The sequence below is a fragment of the Alosa pseudoharengus genome, unplaced genomic scaffold (genome assembly GCF_046254945.1).
Source record: "Alosa pseudoharengus isolate Yale_2024_CS ecotype anadromous, Long Island Sound unplaced genomic scaffold, YU_APseudo_1.1 YU_APseudo_1.1_scf_10, whole genome shotgun sequence".
NCBI classification, from domain to species: Eukaryota; Metazoa; Chordata; class Actinopteri; order Clupeiformes; family Clupeidae; genus Alosa; species Alosa pseudoharengus.
Genome location: NW_027468565.1, coordinates 12,487,631 through 12,514,151, shown reverse-complemented (window position 1 = coordinate 12,514,151; position 26,521 = coordinate 12,487,631). Strand labels below are relative to the sequence as shown.

At 43.7% G+C, this 26,521-nt stretch overlaps 1 protein-coding gene across 3 annotated transcripts in view; it reads right to left on the bottom strand.

Annotated features, from left to right (window-relative positions):
- spon1b (spondin 1b) overlaps positions 1-23,126 on the bottom strand; it is a 70,600-nt gene extending 47,474 nt beyond the window's left edge. For 2 of the 3 annotated variants that reach the window (XM_076263780.1, XM_076263789.1), the window contains exons 1-6: positions 22,541-23,125; positions 21,444-21,550; positions 15,643-15,776; positions 11,361-11,434; positions 10,844-10,966; positions 8,891-9,039 (exon numbers count right to left, since the gene is read on the bottom strand). In XM_076263780.1, coding sequence (XP_076119895.1) covers positions 8,891-9,039; positions 10,844-10,966; positions 11,361-11,434; positions 15,643-15,776; positions 21,444-21,550; positions 22,541-22,772 — 819 coding nt within the window. In that variant the 5' untranslated portion in view covers positions 22,773-23,125. Of the gene's footprint in view, positions 1-8,890; positions 9,040-10,843; positions 10,967-11,360; positions 11,435-15,642; positions 15,777-21,443; positions 21,551-22,540 lie in introns of all 3 variants that reach the window. The other variant, XM_076263797.1, reaches the window with a different exon arrangement.
- Between the last annotated feature and the right edge of the window lie 3,395 nt (positions 23,127-26,521).

Below are 26,521 nucleotides of genomic sequence, written 5' to 3'. Positions count from 1 at the left end.
TTGTGGGAGAATTGTTTTAGCTTTAACCTGTTTACCGCATTGTCAGTAGCCTGGAGGACCTGACCCAATCTGACTGATTAAGGGATCAAGGGCAATTAAGGGCAATCGGATAACGCTATACGGTCAATGTTAACTTCGACGCAATGGGATGACACTACGTCAGTCATCTGTTTAGATCACCTCTGGCCCGCTATATCAGATATATAGACATATCTAACACAGATATGATTGGTTCCCCGCGATGCAAGGGGCAAAAGTTACGTGCATCATACTCCTTGCCAGACTCGAGTCTCTCCCTGAGCAAACGCTTCCGTGAGAACTCTAGATTCCCAGGGTACATTGTCAGTCGCTTTGATTAAAATGTGCCGGCCACATGTAATGTCACGTGTATGCACACCCCTCCACTCATCACTCAGGGGCCAGTGCTTGGCGCATTACTGATATAATTTCTGCATCCAGTTGGGCGATATGTATTGCTTATTCTCTCCTCATTGCTACCTTTACTCATTGTCTCTCCAGCAGCCAGTTCTAAACTGTACTATCCTGCCACAGTTGGTGCAGCTGGTATAGCGAGCTCTCGTTACGTCACTCAGAGCTCCTCTGCACTCTGAGATGCATAAGCACCAATGGTACCCCAGCACTCATCTGTTCGTTGTCTTGTCATATTTCAGTTACATATGTTTCTTCCTCCTGTCACATACAGGCATGAATTGTCCTGAGAAGTCCTTTGTCTACGTCGCAAGGTCATGCTTCCCTTGCATTACTGATGCTGCTCATCTTATTTTGGGGGGCTTTCCAAGAGCAGGTGCTAAGGTGTAGCTCTCACGCATCCATCTTGGCCTTGGGTCTGCAGCTCAATGAATTCATCTCACTCTAGCCGCTGCAGGTGAGCTATCGAACCAGAACACACATCTGGCTTCACAAGCACTAGTCTTCCACAAAACTAGTCATAATGCTCATCTGTCCTAAATATTAAACCACATGTCTTCGATGCGAATATACTCAAGCACCCATATCAACTAACTCATTGCTCCGGTCCCAAGCATCTGCAACCACAAGCTCTATTCCCCTGCATTGATCCTGAGTAAAGCATGTTTAACCTTTTAACCCTAACCATGTTTTGCTTCCCTGGTCCCTGTTCACTACCTTAAACTACGGCTCACACTTTACCTGATTTTCAGCAGCCATCTAGCTAACGTGCTGCTTAAATGTAATCTTTCTCCAAAGAGGTTCACTTCTCACTCATTCCGCATCGGCGCAGCCAAGACTGCCGCCCAAAAAGGGCTATCCACGTCATCCATCAGGATGCATCAAACTAACTCCTCTTGACATTTTCGATGCTCAGAGTTGCTCTCCCATGTTAACTCAGGTACCTCATTTTACCTTCACAAATCCTGGTGGCGGTGCTTAAATTCTGGCATTCGCCTTGCACTAATCGCTGAAACATATTGGGGCCCAGCATGCCGGTAGCTTGTGGTGATTTAGTCTCAGCCATGGGCATGTTGCCCTTTTCACTGGTTGCCCAGCTCGTTCAACATTTATGGTTTAGGTCACTTCTCGCCGGTTGTCCGGCTCGTGATGCACGTCTAGGTCGCCCTAGACACTGGTTGCCTAGTTTGGTCCAGGTGGCGCTGGATGCCGGTCGCCCGGCCATCACATCGGTCTAGGTTGCCCTAGACGCTGGTTGCCCAGCTCATGGTTCAGGTCGCACCGTACGCCGGTTGCCCGGCTCGTGACGCTTGTCTAGGTTGCTCTAGACGCTGGTTGCCCAGTTCGGTCCAGGTTGCCCTGGATGCCGGTCGCCCGGCCGTCACGTTGGTCTAGGTTGCCCTAGACGCTGGTTGCCCAGCTAATGGTCCAGGTTGCCTTGGAAGCCGGTTGCCCGGCACGTCTCGTGGTCTAGGTTGCCCTAGATGCTGGTTGCCCAGCTCGCATAAGCACTAAAGTCCAGGTTGCTCTGGATGCCGGTTGCCTGGCTCGTCACGATGTACTAGTTTGCTAGTCACTGGGCGCCCAGATCGTGAAGTGCTTATGGTCCAGGTTGCCCTGGACGCCGGTTGCCCGGCCGCCGCATTGGTCTAGGTTGCCCTAGACGCTGGTTGCCCAGCTTGTCAAGCTTCTAAATCCCACTATAGCGAAAGCATGCTGCGGGGCCCCATTGCAACCCTAGCCACTTTAAAATTCTGTCGGCGTCCTGGCACAACCTAATCACCCCTGCCCAGACATGCTGTTTAAATTATCTTATATGTATACTATGCCTTTGATCCTCTCAGAACCAGGTTACTGAGTCACCGCCCTGGCGGGCATCACTTTTGGGGGTAGGCTCCCTGCCCCTGCCTTCATCCATCGGCAGGAGACGAGATCCGCTCATCGCTGGACGGATCCGAGACGGGGCCTACACCAAAGACTGTTACCTATTCAGGACTCTATCATGCTTGTATCCAAGCTGTTCCTTTACTAATTAAATTGTTAACTGATTCTATTCTGTCTACTGAGTCTTTCTGGTAGAAATGATAGCTTCAGCGAAAGTTCTACTAGGAAGACTCGTAGTGTAGCCTTTACTCCTCCCATGCTTACATGGAGCCAATCTTAGCTTTGCCTACTTTTCGGGAAAGCCCTGCAATCTGATCATTCACTCATTCAATCAGCGCTAGCCTATAGGAATTCAGTGGGCTCTTTAAATATGTTCCACCTAACACTGCTTTTGCTTCCCAGTACGCCGACTTTGACGTCCCCTCCACCTCTCCTCCAGCCACCTCTGCCAGCAGTCCACGTCCATCGGGCATGGTCTACCTACCACATAATCTTCCTTCAGCCACCGCCACCAGTTGGTCCCCGTCTCGTTGTGGGGGGGTAGGCTCCCCGCCCCTGCCTTCATCCATCGGCAGGAGACGAGATCTGCTCATCGCTGGACGGATCCGAGACGGGGCCTACGCCAAAGACTGTTACCTATTCAGGACTATATCATGCTTGTATCCAAGCTGTTCCTTTACTAATTAAATTGTTAACTGATTCTATTCTGTCTACTGAGTCTTTCTGGTAGAAACGGTATGATTGACATTTTCCCTCCTGTTTACTTCCTCTGTAACCAAGGCAATAGCCATGCTGTGAAAGTTAGTGCATGTGCTGTGAGCAAGTTAACACAAAGTATAACATATGTTTTACCTTTATTTGAGCCATTTTGGAGAATATATTTACATCTTTCAATTCAGATTTAAACAAGGATTTGCCAGATGTACTTTTAATGTCGATGTGACATTCCTATTTGGAGTTATGGATGTCTCCCCAGCCTGATCTTGTTAGTCAAAAACAGCCAGGAGGGATTACCAAGATGGCCGTGGAGTGGCATGACTTGCCTGAAAGAACTTAGCTGGTACTTATGGTACTTTTTTGTGTATTTATGTATTTAGCTGACATATTGATCAACTGAAGGGACAGTCCCCCTGGAGCAATGTAGAGTTAAATGTCGTGCTCAAGGGCACAACAGTGGCAACTGAATCCACAACTTTCTGGCTACTGCTTGCTAGCCCAGTCCCTTAGCTACTACACTGTCAGTAAGAGACTGAATACATAAGTACAGAAATATATCTACTGATCTGCTGATTAACATCCACTCTTATTGGGAAATAGAGAGGCACACTGATTTGAAGCACCTGAACCTAAAAATCACAGCTGCATGGTTATACAGCCTTTCTAACAGATAGTTGCTGCAAAATGGGGTTTTGACACTAGGAGTGCTCCGAGGCATTCTGGAGCTCAGCTGAACGGACCCGGTGTTATTGTACAGCCCTGCCTATTGTACAAGCTGCCTTGGAAGCCAGGAGAAACATTTGGCTTGTTTTTCATACGCAGGACGTCTCCGCACAATATCCAAAGCTAAGTTGACAGGCAACCAGAGAACTGCCAGTCGGTTGAAATAAGACAATTGTTCCTCGATAAACTACTGGAACACATTTCCAAACAATGCGGCAGTCTGTCGTATCCTGCTGGAACAAAGGGCCCAGCCAGCAGAAGATTCGCACAGAGGAAGAATCCAGTGGCGGCCTTCCAAAAGCCCAGATAGCTTAGGAGTGTCTGTAAAAGGCATTACAGACTATTTCCCCTGTTATCTCTACTGTTCACAGGACTGAGGCAAGACTCGACAGGCAGACAAACCCGCGCTTCCACCAGGATCTTATTTACGCCACACTGCTGGGCAGCTGGCCTTAGATGACCTCAAGAGAGAGAGGGTGGAAGGGGGGAGGGAGAGAGGAAGAGAATGAGAGAGGAAAGGAGAGTGGCCTTTCGACAGTAAGCAGAGGTGAGAGGCAGCCATGGACCAGCATTAGGTGCACTTAGTGGAGGATGTCTGTCTAGTCTCACCATCTTCAACTGGACTCCATGTATTAGTGGCTCTAAAAGGGTTTCAAACATATATACCTTCTGAAGGTATACCCATGTGTGTGCGTGCGTGCGTGCATGGTTTGTGTGTGTGTGTGAATGTGTGTGTGCTTTGGTGGATATGTAGGTTTGTGTGCTTGGACTGTGTTTGAGTATAATAAAAAATAGATTTCACGATAACAGCAAGGTCGTCTCACAAATCACTGCCCTTAGAATTATGACACCTGAGTGGTATGCTGTTTAAAGCACAGTGCAAGGTGAAAGGACAGAGCCATTAATATACAATTAACAGACACGAGTGGAATTCTTGATCTCCCAATCATCTATGAATAATAAGTGAACTATTACATTTTTACTCAGATCTGTAGTCAACCATTTTTCTAGTGTTTATCATAGCGGCAAATCAGACATCTAATTCTCATTACATCTCCCAATGTTTAGTGTTACGGTAAATAAGTCGGCAAATAAGGTACGGTAAATAAGTAAAAAAGTCTTGTATCTTTTTGTGTATCTACTCCTAGAGGGATGTGATTTAGTGCATCTTTACTCCAACCCACTCAGGGCAAACGTATATGTTTTAAACGTATAAATGTATAAAAGTCCTTCCTACAGCCTACAGTCTTGAGCCTACAGCTGTGGCTGAGGGCGAGCCAAGTTCTGCTTTTGTCTGATATTATGCATGAGGGTGAGAGCTGCGAGCGAGATTGAGTGAGGTCATGCATCCGCCACGCATCTGGGGGTCAAGTGTTCTCTGCTATCTGTGTATGCAATATTCATTAGAGCAGATAAAGACTCGGCGCAGGCAACAAGCATGGGTCTAAAACAGCTCTGTCACACTGAATAAGCTCAGCCACATGTCACAGACTTCTACTTTCACTGCTGAACAACAAAGTGAGCCAAATATCAAAGCATTGGGTCAACCGGGGTAGTAGTGCACAGAAAAATATGTAACTTCATACAACCACTGCGGGAATTTTGGCATGTAGAGCAAAAGCTAACAAGAATTATGGTGCTGTAGAACACAATTAATTATTATGGGGAGTTTCAATCAACTGTTCTAATGTAGGTCCTTGTAATTCTGATGCATTCTGTACATGCGTGACAATGTTGCCTTCATCACAGCAGGCAATCATATTGTTATTACAGTGCAGTTTATCCATGTAGATGGCCTCCTCATTTCCATCACTTTGCATTTACTGAGGGCTGTGTAATAATGTGCTTTTCCCCTGATAGAAAGCACTCTAGTATTAGGTTGAGAGAGAGAGAGGGAGGGAGGGAGAGAGAGATAGACATAGAGAAAAGTGATAGAGAGAGAGGGGGGGAGGGAGGAAGGGGGGGAGTGAGAGAGAGAGAGAGGGAGGGCAGAAGAGAGAGAGGGAAAGGTCTAGGGACCATGCTGAGGGTATCTATTGTATGTAAATGGGGGCACCCATACTGTTTGTGGAAATGGAAATTTCACAGCACAGTAGATCAGAGCACGCTGGGGCGTTAGCGCTGTGTGTGCCGCCCGTGCCGGAGGACAGGCACATTCTCATCTGCTTCCCCATTAGCTTCACACTGGGCCACTGGAACGCACTGGCAAATACACATATCATCAAGAGGAAGGGGAAACAATACAAATTCTAATGGCTGACATCACAAGAGCCCAAAGACAAACCGTGTCTCCACAGACAAAGACCGCATAAAAACACAAATAGAGGAAACCTAAGGGTAAAAAACATCTTCCAAAACAGAACAGAAAGCTCAATTTGAAGCATATAGAGACAGATATTCCTGCTTGACTTTCACATATCACTGGCAGGAGAAGCTCAAGGTCAAGCTCTTTCACCTCACACATGCAACAGGGCAGCAATCTGCTGTGACCATATTTATGGGCTACTCAAAAGAGTCTTCTTCTGGAGGATTTACACGGCCCTGTGACACGGAGGGTTATGTTCGTGGCAACACTCCAACAACTTTTGACCTCTGAGCACTTTTGGAGACCGGGTTGCATACATTATGCAAGGAGAGGCACACTTTAATCAGGAGCAGAATACCAAATGGTTTCTATAAACCAGTCTCATTGAGGATTCTGGATAACATGACAGAGGTATTTTCTTATAATGACTTTAAATGGGCCTCAACCTTAAAGGAATCAGAATATCAAAATCAGACACTCTGTGGGCAATGGAGTGTACCACAGAGTCAGGGATGCACGATATTGGATATTGGATTTTTGCTGATATTCGATGTGCCAATATTCTCACATTCTTCATTTTGGCCAACTGTCAATGCCAAAACCGATACATACAGCCTTTTTATTTCACTGCATAGAAAGCCAAGTCTCTGCCGTACTATTGTTTTCATTATGAAGACCTACTTGTTCTAGATAGAAACATAAAACACTTCATTTAATTCTACCCACACTATTTCATTTTATGAACATGAATATTCACTAATGAAAACTTAAGAAATAATTGTATTTGAACTAAATACATAATAGTCAGGCACATTAGCAGTTGTTTTCATATCATATGCAGATAATCTACTTCTCAAGTTAATTAAGACTGATGCTGTGACAATAATAACCATAAAAAGGGTCTGTGTGGAACAGAAAGCAACTGCGTTTAGATCACTGGGTGGCTGCCTCTTTATTAATATATCTTACATATTGCTGATGAAAAAACAAATGGTTTCCATGTACTTACTGTACACACCATCTTTATTTAATTCTGAGCTGCCTGACCTGTGCTCCCATGCACTCCTGCTGCTGTCTGCACTTTGAGTGAGTTGTCTCAAAGTTGATCACAGAATTAGTTTAATCACGCATAGTTTAGGGGCTGTTGTTAGTCAGTGCTACCGTCAATGTCCACTCCAAAATATATTTTATACAATACATATACGAGATACAAGAACATACCTGAAAGGCGACAATTTAAAGCTAACAGAAAGTACCTGTTCAAAAACAATGTACTGATTTTCTTATGTGAGTATGTCAGTCTGTGCAATCTCTGTGCCTTCAGTCTACACAAAAACAGTTCTGTGCTTTGTCATATTGTATTCATTGCTCTTATAGTGTAATGATATTAAGCAGGCAAGCTGTGGAAAATGGCACTCAATCAGCTACCAGAGCAGCAATATGGGGAGAGAGATGAATGAAAGCTTCCCTTATGTCTGCATAGATGTATGGCTTCCAATTATTATAGTAGCTAAATATGTCAGTGGATGAACTATGCAAATCATCAGAGCACTTGGCACTGTGACCTAAACCACTTGCTGGAATTATCAGTCAGTCATATATTTAATACATAAATGCTTAATGTAATAAACTCATGACAACATGCGAGGATCATCAAGGAATATTTTGTGAGAGGCATAATAACCATGAGAATATTTGCCATCTGGAGCATTCTTTTTCAAGACAATAGCCAGGGGTCACAACAGCAGAAAGAAATTAAGAGAGAGTGAGAATAAAAAAGAAGAATGAAAGACATATTTGCATGTGACGGTGAGCTGAATAGATTCCCTATCATCAATCTGAAATCTGTCAAGACTCCCATTACCAGTCCACCCACACAGAGGAAACCCGAAAGACAAATGACCACATGTAAGCTAAGAACCTATCTCTGATGACCTTTAAGATTCTCTCTGAAGCAAACTTTCTCTCTCACTCTCTCTGCCCCCTTCTCTCCCACACACACACATTCTCTCTCTCTCTCTCTCTCTCTCTCTCTCTCTCTCTCTCTCTCTCTCTCTCTCTCTCTTTGTGTCATACATTTTCACAAATTCTCCCTCTATCCCTTACACCCATTCTCTATCCCTCTCTCTCCCTACCTCCCCCCCCTCTCTCTCTCTCCTTCCCTCTCTCTCTTTCTCTAGCTCCCAGGCGCTATAATCAGTGGGTGATATTTGGAATGCCACTCTGTCAGTGTGGCCTAGCAACCTTATACATCTCAGTTGTCTGTACCTGCCTCCGATTGTTAGTGCAGTGCGTGAGAGGAGGAAATTAACATTAAATTACAGCACAGGCGAAGATTAGCCCATACAGACTAATGCATTTAATTAGGATGCCAGGGAGCCCTTCCATTAACTGATCAACCTTTGACACGCTATTTCCTCGGACGGAGGCGTGCTGGGAACAATACAAGGCCAAAGCACACTTTGAAAAGTTAGGTCTCAAAGGACACGCCTGATTCAACTGGCTGTGGTGAGATGGAGCTCTTAGCCCTTACTGCTAACCAACATGGCAGAGTGAATCAGTGTTGTGCTGTGTTGTATAAATAGTATGCATGTTTGTTTTGGGTTTGTTTGTTTGTTTGTTTGGTTGGTTGGTTGGTTGGTTAGTTGGCTTGCTTGCTTGCTTGTTTAACTGCATCAGATGAAGCTCCTGAATATTATGCAGTTGGATGAGTGTGGCTAATGAGTCAATGTATATCTTAGTCAATGGTCCTGTTTGGTACTGGGCTAATGATACAAAGAAGAAGAAAAAAAAGTATTCAGCCATTATTAAAAAATCTCATGTGAAGTATACCTTCTGCCGGATCTCCTCCTCCATCTTGACAGGGGAGCCCAGCTCTGCCACCTGCCGCACGCCCTCACTGGCCAGGCCCCCGTACTCCCACAGCATGTAGTTCCTGGAGTGCGAGGCGCCAATAAGGGCTGACCAATGGTTGGCACGTCCTTTGGAGAAAAATGAGAACGATGGACCATAATATCCCAGACATGCTTTACACACTGCTTCATTTGGACAATTACAGTAGCTAGGACATAAAAAAACAAAAATATTAGCCTAGCATTCCATGTAGCCCTCTTAGCATTATACCTACAGCAAAATGTATTTAAACTATTTAAAAACTCTATGCTGTAACTGTGGTTTCTCTGGTACATCACCTATGTGATATACAGTATATGTATCGGTGGTGCCTATGTGTGAGAATCTGGACAAATCCAAACAGGCCCAGGCCCATACATCATGGTCACGAGTGCCTGCTTGTGACGGGCTTTTAACAAGCCTTGAAGTGCTGGAGGAATGCTGTGCTGTGTGCCGGGTCCTGCACCTGCCTAGTTCCCATCAGAAATGATGAGGCCCCTGCAGTAGCCCCAGCCGGCTGCCTGTCTGTAAATAACTAGCTGTACCCTCGCAGCAGCCCACCCCGCGATCCCCACTCTACCCCAACATGGGTAATGAACCCTGTCCACTGTCGAGCGCGGGCACAGGCGAGGCGAGCTGCTGGAAGAAATGCTGGAGGTGAAAAGCAATCTGTCAGTCTCTCTCTCTTTCTCTCTCGCTCCTTGCATTGTTTTATCTCTCTCTTCCTCTGTCTTTGAGTGCTATCTCTCTCTCTCTCTCTCTCTCTCTATCTCTTCTTCTGTCTCTAAGTGCTCTCCTTTTCTTTCTTTCTGTTCTTGCATCCTCTCTTACCCCTTCCATCTTTCGCCTTAACCCTTTTGCTGCATTAAATAATAACTGCAATAGTGCTGGTCTTGTGTTCAAAATCTGTCCCCTAAAATTAGGTGGGCAGTTCAACCTGACAGTGAAGCATGTGTATTCACGACAGAAATTATGTACTGGTCTGAGGCCAGTTTGGTCCATCGGAATAAAAGAATAAGAAATAAAATATTGCAGCAGAGAAAAATCAGTGGATGGGAGAGGATACAGTTCTCTATGGGCTATTTTTGATGAGCACAGATTTCCTGTAGGCTTCTCCATGTGATTCACTGGTCTCCTTAGAAAAGCCTTCAACCCCGTCCTCTCTTCCCTCCCTGTGTGACAGATTATGTGTACATCCTGAGGGAGAGAGCATATACACTATATGCAGCTAATCCTACTAAATCCATCAAATCTGGATCCAATCCCTGTGACGTGCTATAATGTACCATAGCTTGTTTTCTCACGTCCTGCCAAGGAATGGCTGTGTCGCTTTTCTGAAATTATTTATGGAAATTTGATAAGCCTTTGGGTTTGAAAGCAAACCCCACACAGCTATGGGCAATATGTTACATATGTTGATCCATACATTTAGGCGTATCACAAGAAAATGGAATGTGCACTTTTGATTAATGATACAGATCAGGCTACATAGCAGGCAACAGTGCAGCTTGATTGAGTGAGAGTCTATGAGAGAACATCTGTACTGAGGCCCAAGGGGAAGAGCAACACTGCGATCCCTCATACATGCTAAACACCACTGTTATTTTCTTGAGATGTTTTTTTTTACTTGCCAAAATACTTAAATATCTATAGAATTGATGTAACATGTAAATTATGTCTTCCCTCAGGTAAAACAAAAATGTAAAATGATATAGATGCCTCACTAAATTGAATCACAAATGATCTTTAAACAGATACCAATATGTGATTTAAGAGTAGTTTTGTGAGAAGTTTCAGCACACTTTAACTACAATTAATAAGGTGCTGTTGAGCTGGAGCTGGAGAGGGTAAGCTCTAAGGATGGCCAAGGCAGCCGTGGGCGTGCTGACTTACTGGGGTAGTCTTTGGGATGGATCTGCTCAGACCAGTTGCCATAGAAGGTCACCCTGTACTTGGCTGTTCCACAGGCACAGCACTCCTGCTGGGGTCTGCTAGAGCTTTCTGCCTGCTGAGGGTCTGCAAACATGCACACAACCCTGGTTATTACACACACACACACACACACACACACACACACACACACACACACACACACACACACACACACACACACACACACACACACACACACACACACACACACTCACTACACCCAGCACCTGCTCCCATCATCATTGGAACCATACTAATGAGAGAGGTTAGGGTGTCTGTGTTTATGCATGCAGAGTAGCTACATGTTTAATGATCCTGAGTGGATGAGTACATATAGCAAAGTAAGATAGGGTGACATAAAATAAATTACACAAATCAATGTTAAACATTCAAAAATGCTAAAAAAAACACTAGACAATGATTGTCATGCAGCATATTTCATATATACTATTTCCATAATGTGATGCTCTTACTGCACCTTGTTCACACATTCTCTTGGTTAGGGATCCTTCATCCTGGAAGTAGATGATCTTCTTCTGTACAATGCTGGCTCTGTGAATATGGGAGGCCCATCAGTCCATTAGAGGATATGTCCTTGTGAACTCTGATTTTAGACAGTGCTTCAGCTTTAAAAACAAAGTCACATCAGATGTTTGGTGAACGGTGAAGGATCTTCCTGAGTGCTAAGGATCACACTGACCAGTGTTAATACTGAAGTGATAGAAGTGTTGTAGAAGTGTTGCTCACACCGAATGTGCTAGATTGTTGTTTCCACTGGTTCATCGGCAGATCACCAATAAGATTATCTCACAACCCATTCCACAAAGTAAACCCATTAGTCAACACCGTGCCTTTAAATGTCACAACACGTGTGTGCAACAGAAAAAGCAGTGTATACATTTAATTGACATTTCATGATTCTGGCGAACGTTTATCTTTTTTTTGGTTCCACACTCTAATGTCACATAATGTCAGGGACCACGGCGGTCCAGGCTCGTTTTGTCTGAAATATATCATAGATACGGACAAGACCAGGCAAGACTCTTTAGCCTAGACTACACATTAAAGCCTGCCATGGCCACTGAAGCGTGGAGGGTGTTTTGTGTACTGTATCTGGTACACCTCCTTTTCAATCCCCAACTGCTACAGTACGAGAGGAGACAGGAGGTTGTGTCTCTGTCAGTCTCTGTTTTTGTAACATCTGCACTCAACCCTCTCTATACAAATGGACTCATAATGGCAGTCACGGGGCTGGATTTGTATGTCTTATCTCTTCAGAATCTCTCTCTTTCTAACTCTCACTTCTGATCTCTCTTTTTAGTGGGAAGCCTCCATTGTTAATTCTCCCACAGAGAAGCAGCATGGAGCTCTTGTGCATGTCAAGGTATCACCCTACAATTCAGTATATTCTCAAGCGCAGCCAGAGACAGCTGTGCTAAGCTGATAATCAGGACAATAAGACTTGTGTGGACATTGCTGACAAGGTATGGCAAAGATTCCAGAAAATCATATGGTGAATGCACAATTGCACATTGTTAGACTGAGCAGGGTCTGCATCCTGCTACTGTCATTATAGCCACCCTCGACCCTCTGTGATATGTAGTGTGCTTATCAGTAATATTAACTTTAATTTTAACTTCCTTTTTGGAATGCAGACACTTTAATGACTGCTGCTTTAATGACTTCAATGCAATCAGCTCATATAGCCACTATTTGTCCACTACATGCTATATAATTGAAAATGGCAACCCATCATGCAGACATCCTCTACATGCATAAAATCACACAAATAAGCCTCCAAATTCTCAACAAAGAGACAATTTATTTTTCAATTCTCTGTTTTCATCTCTTTGCTTTGCTTACTTTCTCCCTCTTTCCCCCCTCTCTTGACTCCCCCTAACAGAGTGTGTGCAGCCTCTGTCCCTCTCTAAATATTTATATGGAGTCCCGTAAAGGTGCTGGGCTCGTCCCAGGGGTAATTGGAGTTTTATTTGATGTGTATTGGACAGAGCAGCCCAGTTCTGGCGCCGGGCCCAGCCTCGACAAGGTACTGTATCTCTTCCCCGACACGTCAGGACAAAGTGACAGCAATAGCGCGGCATTTGCATAGCAGCTGTTTTCGCGAACACAACGTTTATTGGAATAATACCAGCCATTGCAATAAGCCATCTGTCGCATAGAGAAGAAAGATAAATGAAAAGGGAACTATTGTGAATACCCCCTCTAACAGTGGTGTGAGAGAAAGCAACGGGGTCAGTCTTTACTGTGTGTGTGTGCGTGTGCGTGTCCGTGTGTGTGTGTCAGTGAGCAGTGATACAGGGTGGTAAGAGTGTCTGGGGGAATCGGACTCCATTATTAATGACACCTGGACCTTAATTTTGCAATTTATATTAAAAACAGTGAACTCCTGCAGGCGGCTTCTCAGGTAACCAGGCAATCAGTGGGAGTGATGATTACTTAACATTCCATTTCAATTCACCCAGAGATTTTATTAACATGGGCCCATTGTACTACAAGGCTAATCATCAAAAATTGTATGAGTGCATGCATGAGTGTGTGTGTGTGTGTGTGTGTGTGTGTGTGTGTGTGTGTGTGTGTGTGTGTGGGTGCGCACATTGTGTCTGAGAGATGGAGAGAGAGAGAGAGAAAAATGAGAAAAAAGAATGAGAATATGAGTGCATGTGTGGGTGAATGAGCAATTGAATTTATTTTCAATTATGCTGACAGGCGACTGACTCATAGCAGACAGAACTGGTTTATCTAACACCCATTTGATGACATACTGTCAAAGCATTTTTGTACAAATTACTTTCTATTTTTGTTTACTCAAAGTAAGCTTCCTGTATCATATTTCTGCCAATGAAGCAAAGAGTATAGAAATACCAAGAGATGAAACTCAATTGGACAATAAATAGCAACATATGCACCCTTGAGCTTCCGCCATTTTGGACGGAAGACCATGCAACCTAATGATGCTAGTCTCTGCTAAAAATTGCCTTACGAAATTAAAACAAAATTCTTTCTACTCTTTTCTCATATGCTTAATGTCTCAACTGACCTGTGTTGAATGATGCAAAATATGATAAGTATGCATTAGTTTATAATTATCTAGGGGTCGAGGGTTGACTCACTTTAACTTAGTTGTTACATTTTAGTTTGTACTTTGTGAGGTTGAGACTCAATATTAACCTATCTGGGGTATGTTAAGTTAACTTTGTCCTTGCTAGAGCACCATGGTACTGTACAGTATGATGCAACTTTCGCTCAAATAATGACCTAGTTACAACTGTGTCTAGAAAGTGCCGTTGTTTGGTCGAAAATAGCAAGTTCCATCGTTCAAATCACTGTCCAGTGTTTTGACGTTATGCTATAAATTGATGGTTAAAAATGAGTCTACACATTCACTAGAACATCTATAGAGCTAGATCATAGTAATTATTGAGAATGCACAACCAACTTATTATGAATGTAAGAAAATGTTTCTGTTGTTTCCCAATATTTTCTTAAAGTTGCTCTAAGCTATGTTACACGGTTTCTAAGTTAAAACCTTTTTTTGTCACATACACACACACGTTTGCAACAATCGCTAGCGTTTCGTTAGCCTGCCTCTGTGTTGGGGATGCAGGATGTAAACTGATCCTGCTTCTCACGATGTCTGAGACTTTGTGAGATTAAAGGTCGGCGGGTAGGATACAACGAACTTGCAAGTGGGATATTCTTCCTACAGGCAGTAGGGGCGGGCGAGAGAGCCTTCATTCGCCCAGTAATGAGTCATTTAACCATACACCGACTTACGAAGATGATTAATTAACACGAAAACGTTGCCTGGTGTCCCTTTAATTGCAGCCTCTGCGCACACACATGCATTAATAAGTGGATGTTACGGATGACACAGTTGTGTCTAACCACCATCACATTATCTATCATTACACCCCTGTACTTAAGATGAATAAATCATCTAAATCTAAAATGTTATAATGAGTGAAATACTCATAGACCATACAATAGTAAGGTATGCATATAGAGGGTCAATCTAAGTATAAGTATAAGTATATACTCTTTTGATCCCGTGAGGGAAATTTGGTCTCTGTATTTATCCCAATCCGTGAATTAGTGAAACACTCTCAGCACAGAGTGAACACACAGTGAGGTGAAGCACACACTAATCCTGATGCAGTGAGCTGCCTGCTACAGCGGCGGTCGGGAAGCAGTGAGGGGTTAGGTGCCTTGCTCAAGGGCACTTCAGCCATTCCTTCTAGTCGGGGTTCGAACCGGCAACCCTCCGGTTACAAGTCCGAAGCGCTAACCAGTAGGCCACGGCTGTCAATGGTTACTCTCAACCTGTCGTTCCAACCGCCAAATTTTTTGTGATTGATCGTTGGAGCTACCCTTTCTAGAAACACCATATCCATAAACGACAACTATAGAAGTTAGCAAACGACCCTTTCTAGAACGTTTCAGGATAAATGCATGCTAGCCCAGCTCGTTAGCCACTATGCTACCACTGCTCCATGATGTCATGCTGGCATATTAAAACCATATTTTATTCCAATTAGTATATATTTTGACCTTACACTGGCAAGGACACAAGGACATATTCAAACAACACTGTCAAAACCTGATAAGTAATATTTTAGTCATGCTGGAAGGGAATGCATTTTATCATATTAACATAAGAATAGAAAATAAATGGCATTATCAGTCCACATGGAGCTAAAATACATAGGAAAGGGTGGACATGACAGAACATGGTCACTCACTTGAGGGTGATGCAGCCGGAACCGGAGGGAGGTGCTGTCCAGAACACCTGGATTCTGGTGCGTCTCCTGGGAGTACTCTCAGTCACAGCGGGCGGGCAGTTGGTCATGAACTGAGTGTCGTCCTCGTCGATGATCTGTGGAACAGCCATAAAGACACAGCCTCAGTGAGGGCACCATCAAAAATCGATGCCATGTACTTGTACGTGATGCGTCCATTCATTGGTGCTACAAAGTCAAGAGTTTAAATCTGGTTTAGGGATTCAAATAAAAGTGACAAAAGTTTGCATTTAGTCAGATGTCCTCTGCTATTTCAAATAGCAAACTACATTACACTACACTACACTACAAACAAAGAATTGTGCTGGAAACTACATTATGACACTAACTCCAAATCAATTATTCATTGAGCCGGTCTGCTTTTCATAGTGATGATGATCATTTAGAGGGAGGATGCTTAACGTGCCAACAATTCAGTGCAATCTGTATTCTGCAATCACCCGCACTGCGTCACAGCCCAGCAATCTCCAGAGACGGGATCGATACTGCATTTCACAGTCACACAAGGCCAACTGTGCTCAAACACTCAAAATATTTGGTACGAACACACACACACTTACACACACACACACACACAAACACACACAGACACACACACATCCACAAATACCTTGGTATTGTATTATATTATATTGTATTGTAGTGCAGGTACCAGGGTCTCTGGATCGGCGCACTGTGATTCAGGAAAAAAAAAAGCAGTCCCTGAATCTGAGTAATTCTATTCAGACAGTTTTGTTCAAAATGCTATTCTTATTGAATCTTCCAGGTTCAGGAGTCTTGTTCCCAAACATAAATAAAAAAACGGAATGTTTTTCGCATGATGAAAGCACTCACTCATGCATGCAAGGCTTGTTGGTTTTTATTTAGTATGTAAAAGTTGTCTAAATACATTTTAACTCATTTTAACAACAAATCCCGAGGTACCCACTCCCCACCACCCCACCCCAATATTCAAATCTGGCCAGTGTAACTCTACCAATATTCATATCATCATTATGAATGAAATATGCATAATGAAGTTTAACTCAAAGCACCTGATAATAAAATGGAGTATTTTGCAGTGATTTGTTAGCTTTTAATATATCCCCCAAACACCAATAGGACAACATAGGATGTTCTTCCACTACTTGTGTGATGAAAAACAACTGAACTTGCAGAATGAAGCTGAGACACAAAGCCATTTTCTACCGGCACAGAAAGGAAATGAGGGATTTTTCTCACTGACTCCCAGAGCGCTACTAACCTCCGTCAGAACTTTTTAGGCAGCGCCAGTTAAGTTCCCCGTATACCCAGTCCTGAATACGAAGCTAATAAAAGCCAGGCGCGATTACTAGCCCACTCAATCAAACTCGACCCCTGACCTCTTTGTGTGTCTGCCAGCTGTCCTCGCCGCTGTAATAACACTGACTCAACAGCTCTGCTTTCCCAAGAACTAACACAAATATGTGGGTCACTTTTGTTTCTCACACAGAGAGAGAGAGAGAGAGAGAGAGAGAGAGAGAACGATACAGACACACACTCCCCTTTTCAATCTTACACAGAGACGAAAAAATTATAATCTTCTCCAAAGTGCCTTTTAGAATTAAAGCCTCTGTGCTGACGTGTCTGAGCTGTTTCAATTACGTTCACCCCGTTCACCGGGCCCCCCGGAGCGTTGCCTTGGTTCGCCTCTCTACCGTGCAAACACACACACACACACACACACTGGGGCCGGGATAATTACTTTCTCTCCTGTGCATCACCAGCAGCTTCAAGAGTTTCACTGAAAACACTGTGTTCTTCTTACTGAGAATGAGCTATTCCTGTCAATCAAATTGCCATCCTCAACACACAGCGAGTCAATGTGACCGCATCATTCTTCTGTTGCTTATTTAATTGGGATTTTTGGGGCAGCCTTGGCCTACTGGTTAGCGCTTCGGACTTGTAACCGGAGGGTTGCCGGTTCGAACCCCGACCAGTAGGAACAGCTGAAGTGCCCTTTGAGCAAGGCACCTAACCCCTCACTGCTCCCCGAGCGCCGCTGTTGTAGCAGACAGCTCACTGTGCAAGGATTAGTGTGTGCTTCACCTCACTGTGTTCACTGTTTTCACTGTGTGCTGAGTGTGTTTCGCTAATTCACGGATTGGGATAAATGCAGAGACCAAATTTCCCTCACGGGATCAAAAGAGTATATATTCTTATACTAGGTCAATTTGTTCCTAGCAGTGGCACTCATTCTGGCTGTGGGCATGGTGGATGGGGGTCTGGGGTGCAATTGTTGTCATGTGCTAAAGTGGCTGTCATATCTGAAAGGCGGGCAGCCGGCCAGGAAGTGGAGTAGAGTGGGGAAGGCAGCGGCGAGGAGCAGTGCGGAGCAGAGTGAGGCAGAGTGGATCGTCTGGCATGACAGAGCGTCTCATCTCGGCTCGGCTGGCTCCTGCCTTGGCTCGTCGTTTCCCCGTGAGGTTAGGAGTGCTGGGGTGGAGGGATTTGGTAGGATGTGCGCTGACGTTGTCATGCCCACACAGCTGCCTCCGTCCACTCTCCCAGGTGACAGAGTTGAACACAGTCTCCCGCCACAGGCCCAACATACTTGGGGATGCCCCCGTCACACACACACACAAATACAGCCCCACCCATCAGCCCTCCTGAAGGGATTAGGGTGGGATGGCTTGACTGGTGCTGAAGCAGATCCTCCCTCTCTCTCTTTCTCTCTCTCTCTCTCTCTCATTCTCTTTCTCTCTTCTTCCCAGAAGGAACGAGATAGCATATATAGTATATTTATATAGTATATTTAGTATTTAGTTTTTTAGTTTCTTATCTTCTACTGTCTCTAATGTTCAGTGGAGTTTTGTTATATGTATATACTTATATTTACTCTTTCTGCTGTAAGTGCATGTTGTGTGTGATGTCTGCATGCTACTGAGGCCTTGAATTTCCCCTTGGGGATCAATAAAGTATCTATCTATCTATCTATCTATCTATCTAGCATGGTCAGGTGATGAGAAAGCCCTTCCCCCACAACGGACGCACTTTTTGAGTGGCATCCCTGATTTCTGTGGGGAAGGCGCAAGGCAGAGGAGCTTCAGAGCAGCACGGAGCGGTGCAGCACGGCACAACACGGTGCCCCTCTGAGTAGGCATGGCTGCTTTCGGGCACGGCTTTGATTTGGCATTCAGCAGTCTTGAGAGGCCAAACAAACAACCGTTTCCGCATATGACTCTGAATGAGGTTGAGCAGGGGGGAGCAGGGTAGCCGTGACTCATTTACATTACAGTCAATTCAGAGAGAGAGAGAGAGAGAGAGAGAGAGAGAGAGAGAGAGAGATGCCGTTCACTGACTGACTGATATTCTTCTGCTTATATTTTTTTCCCAGCAATTCCAATGGGAAAGTTTAGCAATTATTCACATTTTGGGGAGTGACATGCACAGAGGTTGAGAACTGTTCTTTCACAGTTTCACCTCCAGGCATCATTATTATCCAGGCCTTCAAGATACCTTTACCAGATGCCTACAGGCCGGTATAACCACCAGTAACAAAGGTTGTGTCAGTTTTTAAATTTCAGTAAATATGAAAGGACTTCAGCATCATAAACGTGTTTCAAATTAGTATTTGTATCATACTACTACTAATAATAATAGTATACACAAGTCAACAACCAGGAAACCAAAGTGTTCTTTTCAGAGCTTGAGGTGTGACTTGTGGGACACTCTGCACAGCTCAGTCTGTGTCCTACAGCTCATCTTCAAGGCTGCAGAGGCAAGTTTGGATCATCAGCTGTGAGGGTTTGTGCCCAAAATCAGACAGAGAAAATACAGGGCTTCCCTTCTTAAGCCTACCCACATCTGGATGGTATACACGTTCACTGTGCCCTTGTTCTGTTTAAATCAATACCAAGAGGAATTTAGCAATTTCAAACTCACTTAATTCTCCAGTGGTTCTAAAACTTAGAACATACATTCAAAGCCTATTTAACCAACAGTTTATTTACATCTGTCTCTAGATGAACAATCATTTATTGTGGGTATTTCCCTGTGCGCATATACACAATGAAACCAATAGGATCCTACTCCTGTTAATTGTGAGATTGTGCAGTTATTCCCACTTGGGGGTGGGGGTTCTTTAGTGACCAGGGCCATGGCTGCAGTGCAGGCACATCACCATTCTGCTTAGCATCTTTTGCTCGGTTGTCACAGAGGCGCTGAGCCCACTTGCCCCTCACACACATAGCACGGCTGTCATGCCTCCCTGACTGCCATACATGACATCACAGTTGTCACTGCACTTTGTCTTCAAGCCACCTCATATATTCTGCTTCAGGCATTTTTCATTTGGTCTGTCAAACAAAGCGGCATGGTATTTTAGATTGGGGAGTCAAAAATAACAAACTTGGTTCATGCGACTCAACACTACAGAGGGGGAGTGGGGGGGGGGGGGGTGCGGGGCACTTAGGCCATTTCTGTCCAAGAAATGATGACTAAAACGCTTTTTATTTCTGGTGAACCAACTCACTGCCGAACTGTGCACAGGACTTCACGTCAGCAGGCACTAATATAAAGTTCTGCCTGAATAAAGAAATGCCTGTCAGAAACCTGAGACTGCTGTGCAGCTGCTGTGCTCATGTCATCATGTACAACCTACATTTTCAATCAGTCCCATACATTCAATCAGTCCCAGTCCTATACATTATTTTTACTAAACAAATTGCAGAGCAGGTCACACACAAAGGAAAGTCATTCCTCTAAGTATATATTGACATCGAGCATTCCAGAGATTTCCTCCTCGCCATGGCAACCCCAGGGCAACCCAGAGAGCTCCGCTGAGAGTGGCCCCAGACTGTAAATCTTTAATACGACCAATAAAAAGCGTTGACACGCACCCCACAACTGCTCCTTAAACCAACAGCTCTGTCTCCAAGTTAGATCAGAGCAAGTTCAGCACCCAGACATTGCTCGATTGCACTTTCACTTAGTTTTCACATCTCCTAAAAAGCTCTAAATTCAAATTTTAAACCATGCAAAGCTTTTTTGGTCTCACAAAGTGATAAGGGGATATTGGTGTAAACTGTTTGTTTTGAACATGATGCCAGACACATTCTAGGAGCGAGGCCAAACAATTTAAAAGAGGAACAGTGGATGTTCATTAAGTTTTTATATCCTAATCAGCACTTCAGCTGGCAGCGGTCTTTTTCGTTGTTCTGCACACCAGCTCTAGTAAGAATACATCCAAAATGTATTCTGCTTGTTGATTGGTTCTATAGAACTGGAACAGCGTAATACCGGAAAATACAGGCAATTTTTCCTTCAGATTTTCCTCTGATTTTGACAGAGTGTTCCCGTAATATTTTGAGACAACATTTGATTGGAACAACACTGATAACCATTCATGGGTAGGGTTTTCTTCTGAATACATTGTAGGATGCTGCAAACACACTTTTTGGAATGCTTGCCTGGTTGACTTGTTACATGAGTAAACTTAAGGCACTAGTTCCATAAACATTCAACGCCCACTGAGAGGGAGAACTCTCCTTTCCATCCAGCAGGAACTAAGAGGAAACAAAAATAGAGGCCATTTCCTATCTCAGCAAGCAGTCTGGACACAAACAAACACTCCTGTGTTTTTATGCATATGACAGTTCATTGCATGCTTTGTACTTTGTGTTTATGGCCAAACACCCAAAGGCATAACATAACATCAGTAGGGTGTACTTGTTTCATAGCATCTGATGACATAAAAGTTGGAGCATATGCCATATGTCTCTTACCTGGAAACTGCCTGCATAATCATCATCACGCAGCCCCTCTCTTCCCTCTCTCAGGGCTACCAGTATAAAGCCCCGGAAAAATGCTGGGCTGGTGGCAAGCAAACTCACTAGAAAGAAAGAAGAGGGAGAAGATGGCTGAGCAGATATATAGGTCAGATATGACAGAGATGTGTGCTGCATAAAAGGGTTGCCCTCCCAGGTGTGTCAAAACCAGCAGCTAACTGTCTGGGCACCACCGGAGAAATTCTTAAGAACTCTTAAGCTTTTGTGCTCCCTAAGAGTGCATTCAATCCTCTGGCACGACTCCTTGCATGTAGAAGCATGTAGAATCATGCTGAAGAGGCCACGCGGAGCCTCCGTGACACACCTGAAGGTAAATACGCAGCTGAATCCAGTGCTCGGTAGGCAAGTCATTCCATCCACCCCTTAACCACAGCACCTGGGTGGGTTCACGTTCAGGTTTAGCGGCAATCACATGAGATGCCACTCTTCCACAGGCAGTTATTTCAGGACTCAAAAGAGTGAGTGAAGTCTCGAAAAGAGGTGTCGGGGAGATATTCTCTGCATGTTTGTTCTTCGCCTGCTCTAATAATGCTACATGCACAAATTAGTGAAGTGTGTGCAATAAAGGAAACGCATGGCCGTTTATCCCATGTTAATAGTCCATGTCAGCATGTTTAATAACACAACAGGGTCGTTTAAACAGACAACTTAGAGACATTGCAATAACACCATTAATAATCAGTGTATTTTAATTTGCATATCATGCCTGCGTGTATTTGTATCAATGCCACTTGGTTTCTGGTCTTGTGTACATTATGTTGGTGGCAAGGAAAGTAACGTGCGCACACTGCCTTACTGGATACGTCCTCTCTGTGAAAGTAAACTAGCCTACTAACTTTGTTTTGTACCCATCTCAATACAGATTCATTACATGTGTCTCTGTTCCATTACTTTTGCTATATGGTGCCTTTAAAACGGTATGTTGTTTCTAACGAAATGGTTTTGGAATTGTGCTCACTTCTATAACATTTTGAAGTTTACTCTTAGATTTATCAAATAAAACCGCGCACGTCTCGCGATTTATTGCACCTTACCTCTATATGTACTCCCAGGTTGGTAATGTTCAGGATCTCCTTCAATCCGTAGCCGAAACTCATGATGGCCATCCTTGCGAGTGCCCTGAGTCTGAGCCCGCTGAATCCTGCTACAATAGCCATCCGATTTCCCCGATCTCTCCGCCAATTCGTCTGTAAAGGCGAATGCGTTGCGCACAAAACTGAACAACACGTACAGCACAAGCAAGGTAAAGCGACACATCCTCATCATTGCTACTTTGACTGGACTTGCTTTTCAGTCCCTTGCAGCGAAATGGATTCGATCTCTTGTACGCACACAAAACCGGTCAGAAAGAAATACCAACTGCAGAAGAAAAGACCAAACTTGACTGTTTGGTGTGAGTCCATTCACTCAGCAGGAGACGGCTGGGGTAGAAGGACAAGACCCATGCCCGCGCTGAGAGGTCCCTTTGACTGATGAACCCACTGCTGAAGTGTGTGGGCTATAGTGTAAGGAGCGCGGGATGTTGACTTAAGCGCGGTGTCATTCACAAGCATTCAGGAAATAGCCAAACGGATGGGAGCGCACAAGCAGCAGCTGTCTCCCTCGTACCAAGCGGAGGGAGAGCGAAAGGGAAGAGATATAGCCAGCAGACTTAAACAAACCCCAGACATGCCTGCCAGTGTCTCTTATGAAGACGAGCGCTTTGACATTCTAATTGAAAGCAGGGAGTTGCCAGCCAATGGTTTCGCAACCGTTATCCGAACCAGGGGAAGTGTAAGACACAAGGGGGACAAAAGTTTCAAAAATGTTACCATTTATTTATTGATCAATGAGAAAATCAATATTGTTTTAACTAACGAAAGAAGTAAGTTTATTTCAATCTACGTTTTACTGCATTAGACCCAATTAAAATTGGATTAGATGGCGATGCCACATGTTTCATTGCGTACACAGTCGATTTCCGAAACGGAGTCAATGTAGGAACCACGCTGACCACTTAGCCTATATGGGTCTTTCAATAAAACGCTAGACCGGTAGATGTCACTAAGAGTATCCCGGCCGTCAGCTCCCATATGACCTCCAGCCAGAGGCAGCAAAAGAGATGCTCGGTTTGTTCCTTGAATGTAATAATAAAATGGTCTGAGAGTAGGCTAACTCTTTTTTTCAAGGGCGGTAAGACCATTCATACCTTTTCAGTTTATTCTATTTTATTTAATTTTCTCTTGAAACCAGATTTGTTTCAAATGTATCATAGATGACGATAATTGCAACAATTATTATTCTTTTTAAAATTGATGCTTAAGACACACAGTACAATATTTACATAAAAAGTACAGCAGTTCAAACTTGCAACAATGTGATAGCTGCTCTCAGAGCCATAGATAGATAATTTTCTCTCTGTTTTCTCTATCACCCTGGCTGTTTTTAAGAAGCGCAACATGAACATTTTGCATTGGTGCATCGTGCATTCTTAGGTAAAAAATGTTTTCTAGGCTATTTTCAAGTTCCAACCGATTTTGCGTCTATACCGATCTGAAATAAAATAAGTAGGCGATACTTCAGACATCATTCCCTGCTGTCAATGTGTAGCTGGCACATTCGTCAATATTTAGTGTGTTTTTTTGCCTCTGTTTTAGACATTGTAAGCCAGACTGAAGGTTATCTTATCAGCATGCTGATAGGAGAACAGATCTAACAGGTGCTTATCAACCCCATATCTCACATAATCAGAACATTGTCCTCTGACTGATAGAGGGGATTGTTATTAGCCTGTCTTCAGAAGGCAAACAAATGGATTAACCCTTCATATGTGACACAGTTGTCTCCAAATCTGTCATCTGCAATTGGTGTAAATGAAATTAATTACTCTGTCAACATTCTTGCATCTGTGAGGTTGGGACTTTTTTAGTCCCCACAGAGGCATTGTCAAAAGAGACTAATTCCGCTTTTGTAGTGAGGACAGAAGCCTTCTTCTATGCCTCTGTGCCTGAATGCATTAGGGCTGCATTAGAGAGGGTTCACTCCAGTCAGACGATCCCTCATCTGTGATGTGGGTGCCCTCTTGTAAGTTTGTACACATTGGCAACAACCCCCCCCCCCCCCCCATCCTTGCTTTCCCCCTCTGGCTCCAGACCATAAATCGAAAACGTGAAAGCTTGCATCACCCTCTGGCAGATGGGCCCACCAGTTCACCCATAACATTTCTTAAGTGACTGTCCCTATTATGTACCCCACAACAACGTAAAATATCAAACTTTTAGATGTATACATGCATTATATTAGGTATTGCCTACATACATCTAATACATGTTATTGTTATTTTAGATATACAGTATATTTTCATGTTTTACCACATGCATCTATCTGTCCATTATAATGTAGATGACTGACCACTCCCTGGGAGTGTGTTCCACCCATAGGTTCCACCCCAAAACTGGCCTGTAGCCTTAGCTGCAGTCTCAGACAGACTAGTATAATAACAACAGTGCCATTCAAATAATAGGTGCAATCTGAAGTCACACAGACAAAATTGCAGGTTATCACACATATTACCAACACACACAATCACACATGCACTGAAAGAGAGAGAGAGAGAGAGAGAGAGAGAGAGGTGGAGGAAGAGGGATATGTACTGTACACCCACGGATGGAGGGAAAGAGAGGAGCCGAGAGGAAGAAGAACAAGCAAAAGCCAATGTGTGCCAACATACTATCAGAGCGCATCCAGTGGGTGGTCATCCAGCATTATCAATACAACACAAACAATGTACATCTACAAAAAGCTGAAAACATGACAGATTCAGGTCAGCATGACATAAGGTATAGCAGACGAAATTTATTGTGGAGGAAAAACAGCTCTTCTTTCTACATCAACAGAGCCTGAATAATGGGTTTTTAAAGGCTGGGTGACTGTTTTAAACTGTTGTTCAGTATTTACTGTATGTGCTTCACTCCTCCTGAGAGCAGGAAATGCTGCTGACAGCACGTTTACTGATTGCACTGTGGCAACAGAAGATACATGAAAAGCCTCTAACAGCACCACCATTAGCTGCTTTGGAAGAAAGGGCTGTGTTTGATGACAAGATGTAAGTTTAACATTTTAAAAAGACCATTTAAAAATAAAAGAGATTTGAGATAGGGCCTGCATGAATGATGCAACATGAAGTTGTTGTTGCTTTTGAATTTGGTCTAGACAATTTGCTGTGAGCTTTGAAGTATTGTCGTTATCATGGTACTGATTAAAATGTATAATTTGGCAAATCGGCATACTGAGTAACACTGTATGACATACAAAAAGGGAGGGTGATAATGATTAATTTAATAGCCATTTAATTTAATAGCCACAAGTCAATATTTTAGGATATTCCACATTTTTCACATATTCGTGATATCTTGAGTAAATCTCTGTGAAATCTGTGAGGCCTTAGGAAATGCCCAGACATACTGGGTTCAGAGGAGTTTGAATAAGCACAGAAGTGCTTTCACAGTTTAGATACTTTGTTGCCATTTACACATAAATCTATTCTGGAAAGGGAAAAAAATAATGAAATAGACAAAGATCTGGGACTTCACATCAAATTTTGATTACACATTTTTATGGGCCCCCAGCACAAGATGAAACCTTTGCCTAAAATCTCAGGTGTAAAAAATCTCCCATATATATGTTAATCACTTGCAGCATCAGCAGAGTTTAACTTGTAGTCCAGGGGCCAGAGAGGAGCCAACAGGGCTGAGTTTCCCCACCGATATTTTCCCTTTCTCTCTCTCTTGCACACACACACACACACACACACATATATACACACACACACACACATATATACACACACACACACACACACGCGCACATGCGCACGCACACAAACACACATACACACACACACACATATACACATGCACATACAGCAACAAAATACTCAACATACACACACACACACACACACATAACATGGATACACATATACAGTCTATACACATATAGCCTCCCACACACAAACAAACAAACAGGCTTTCTCT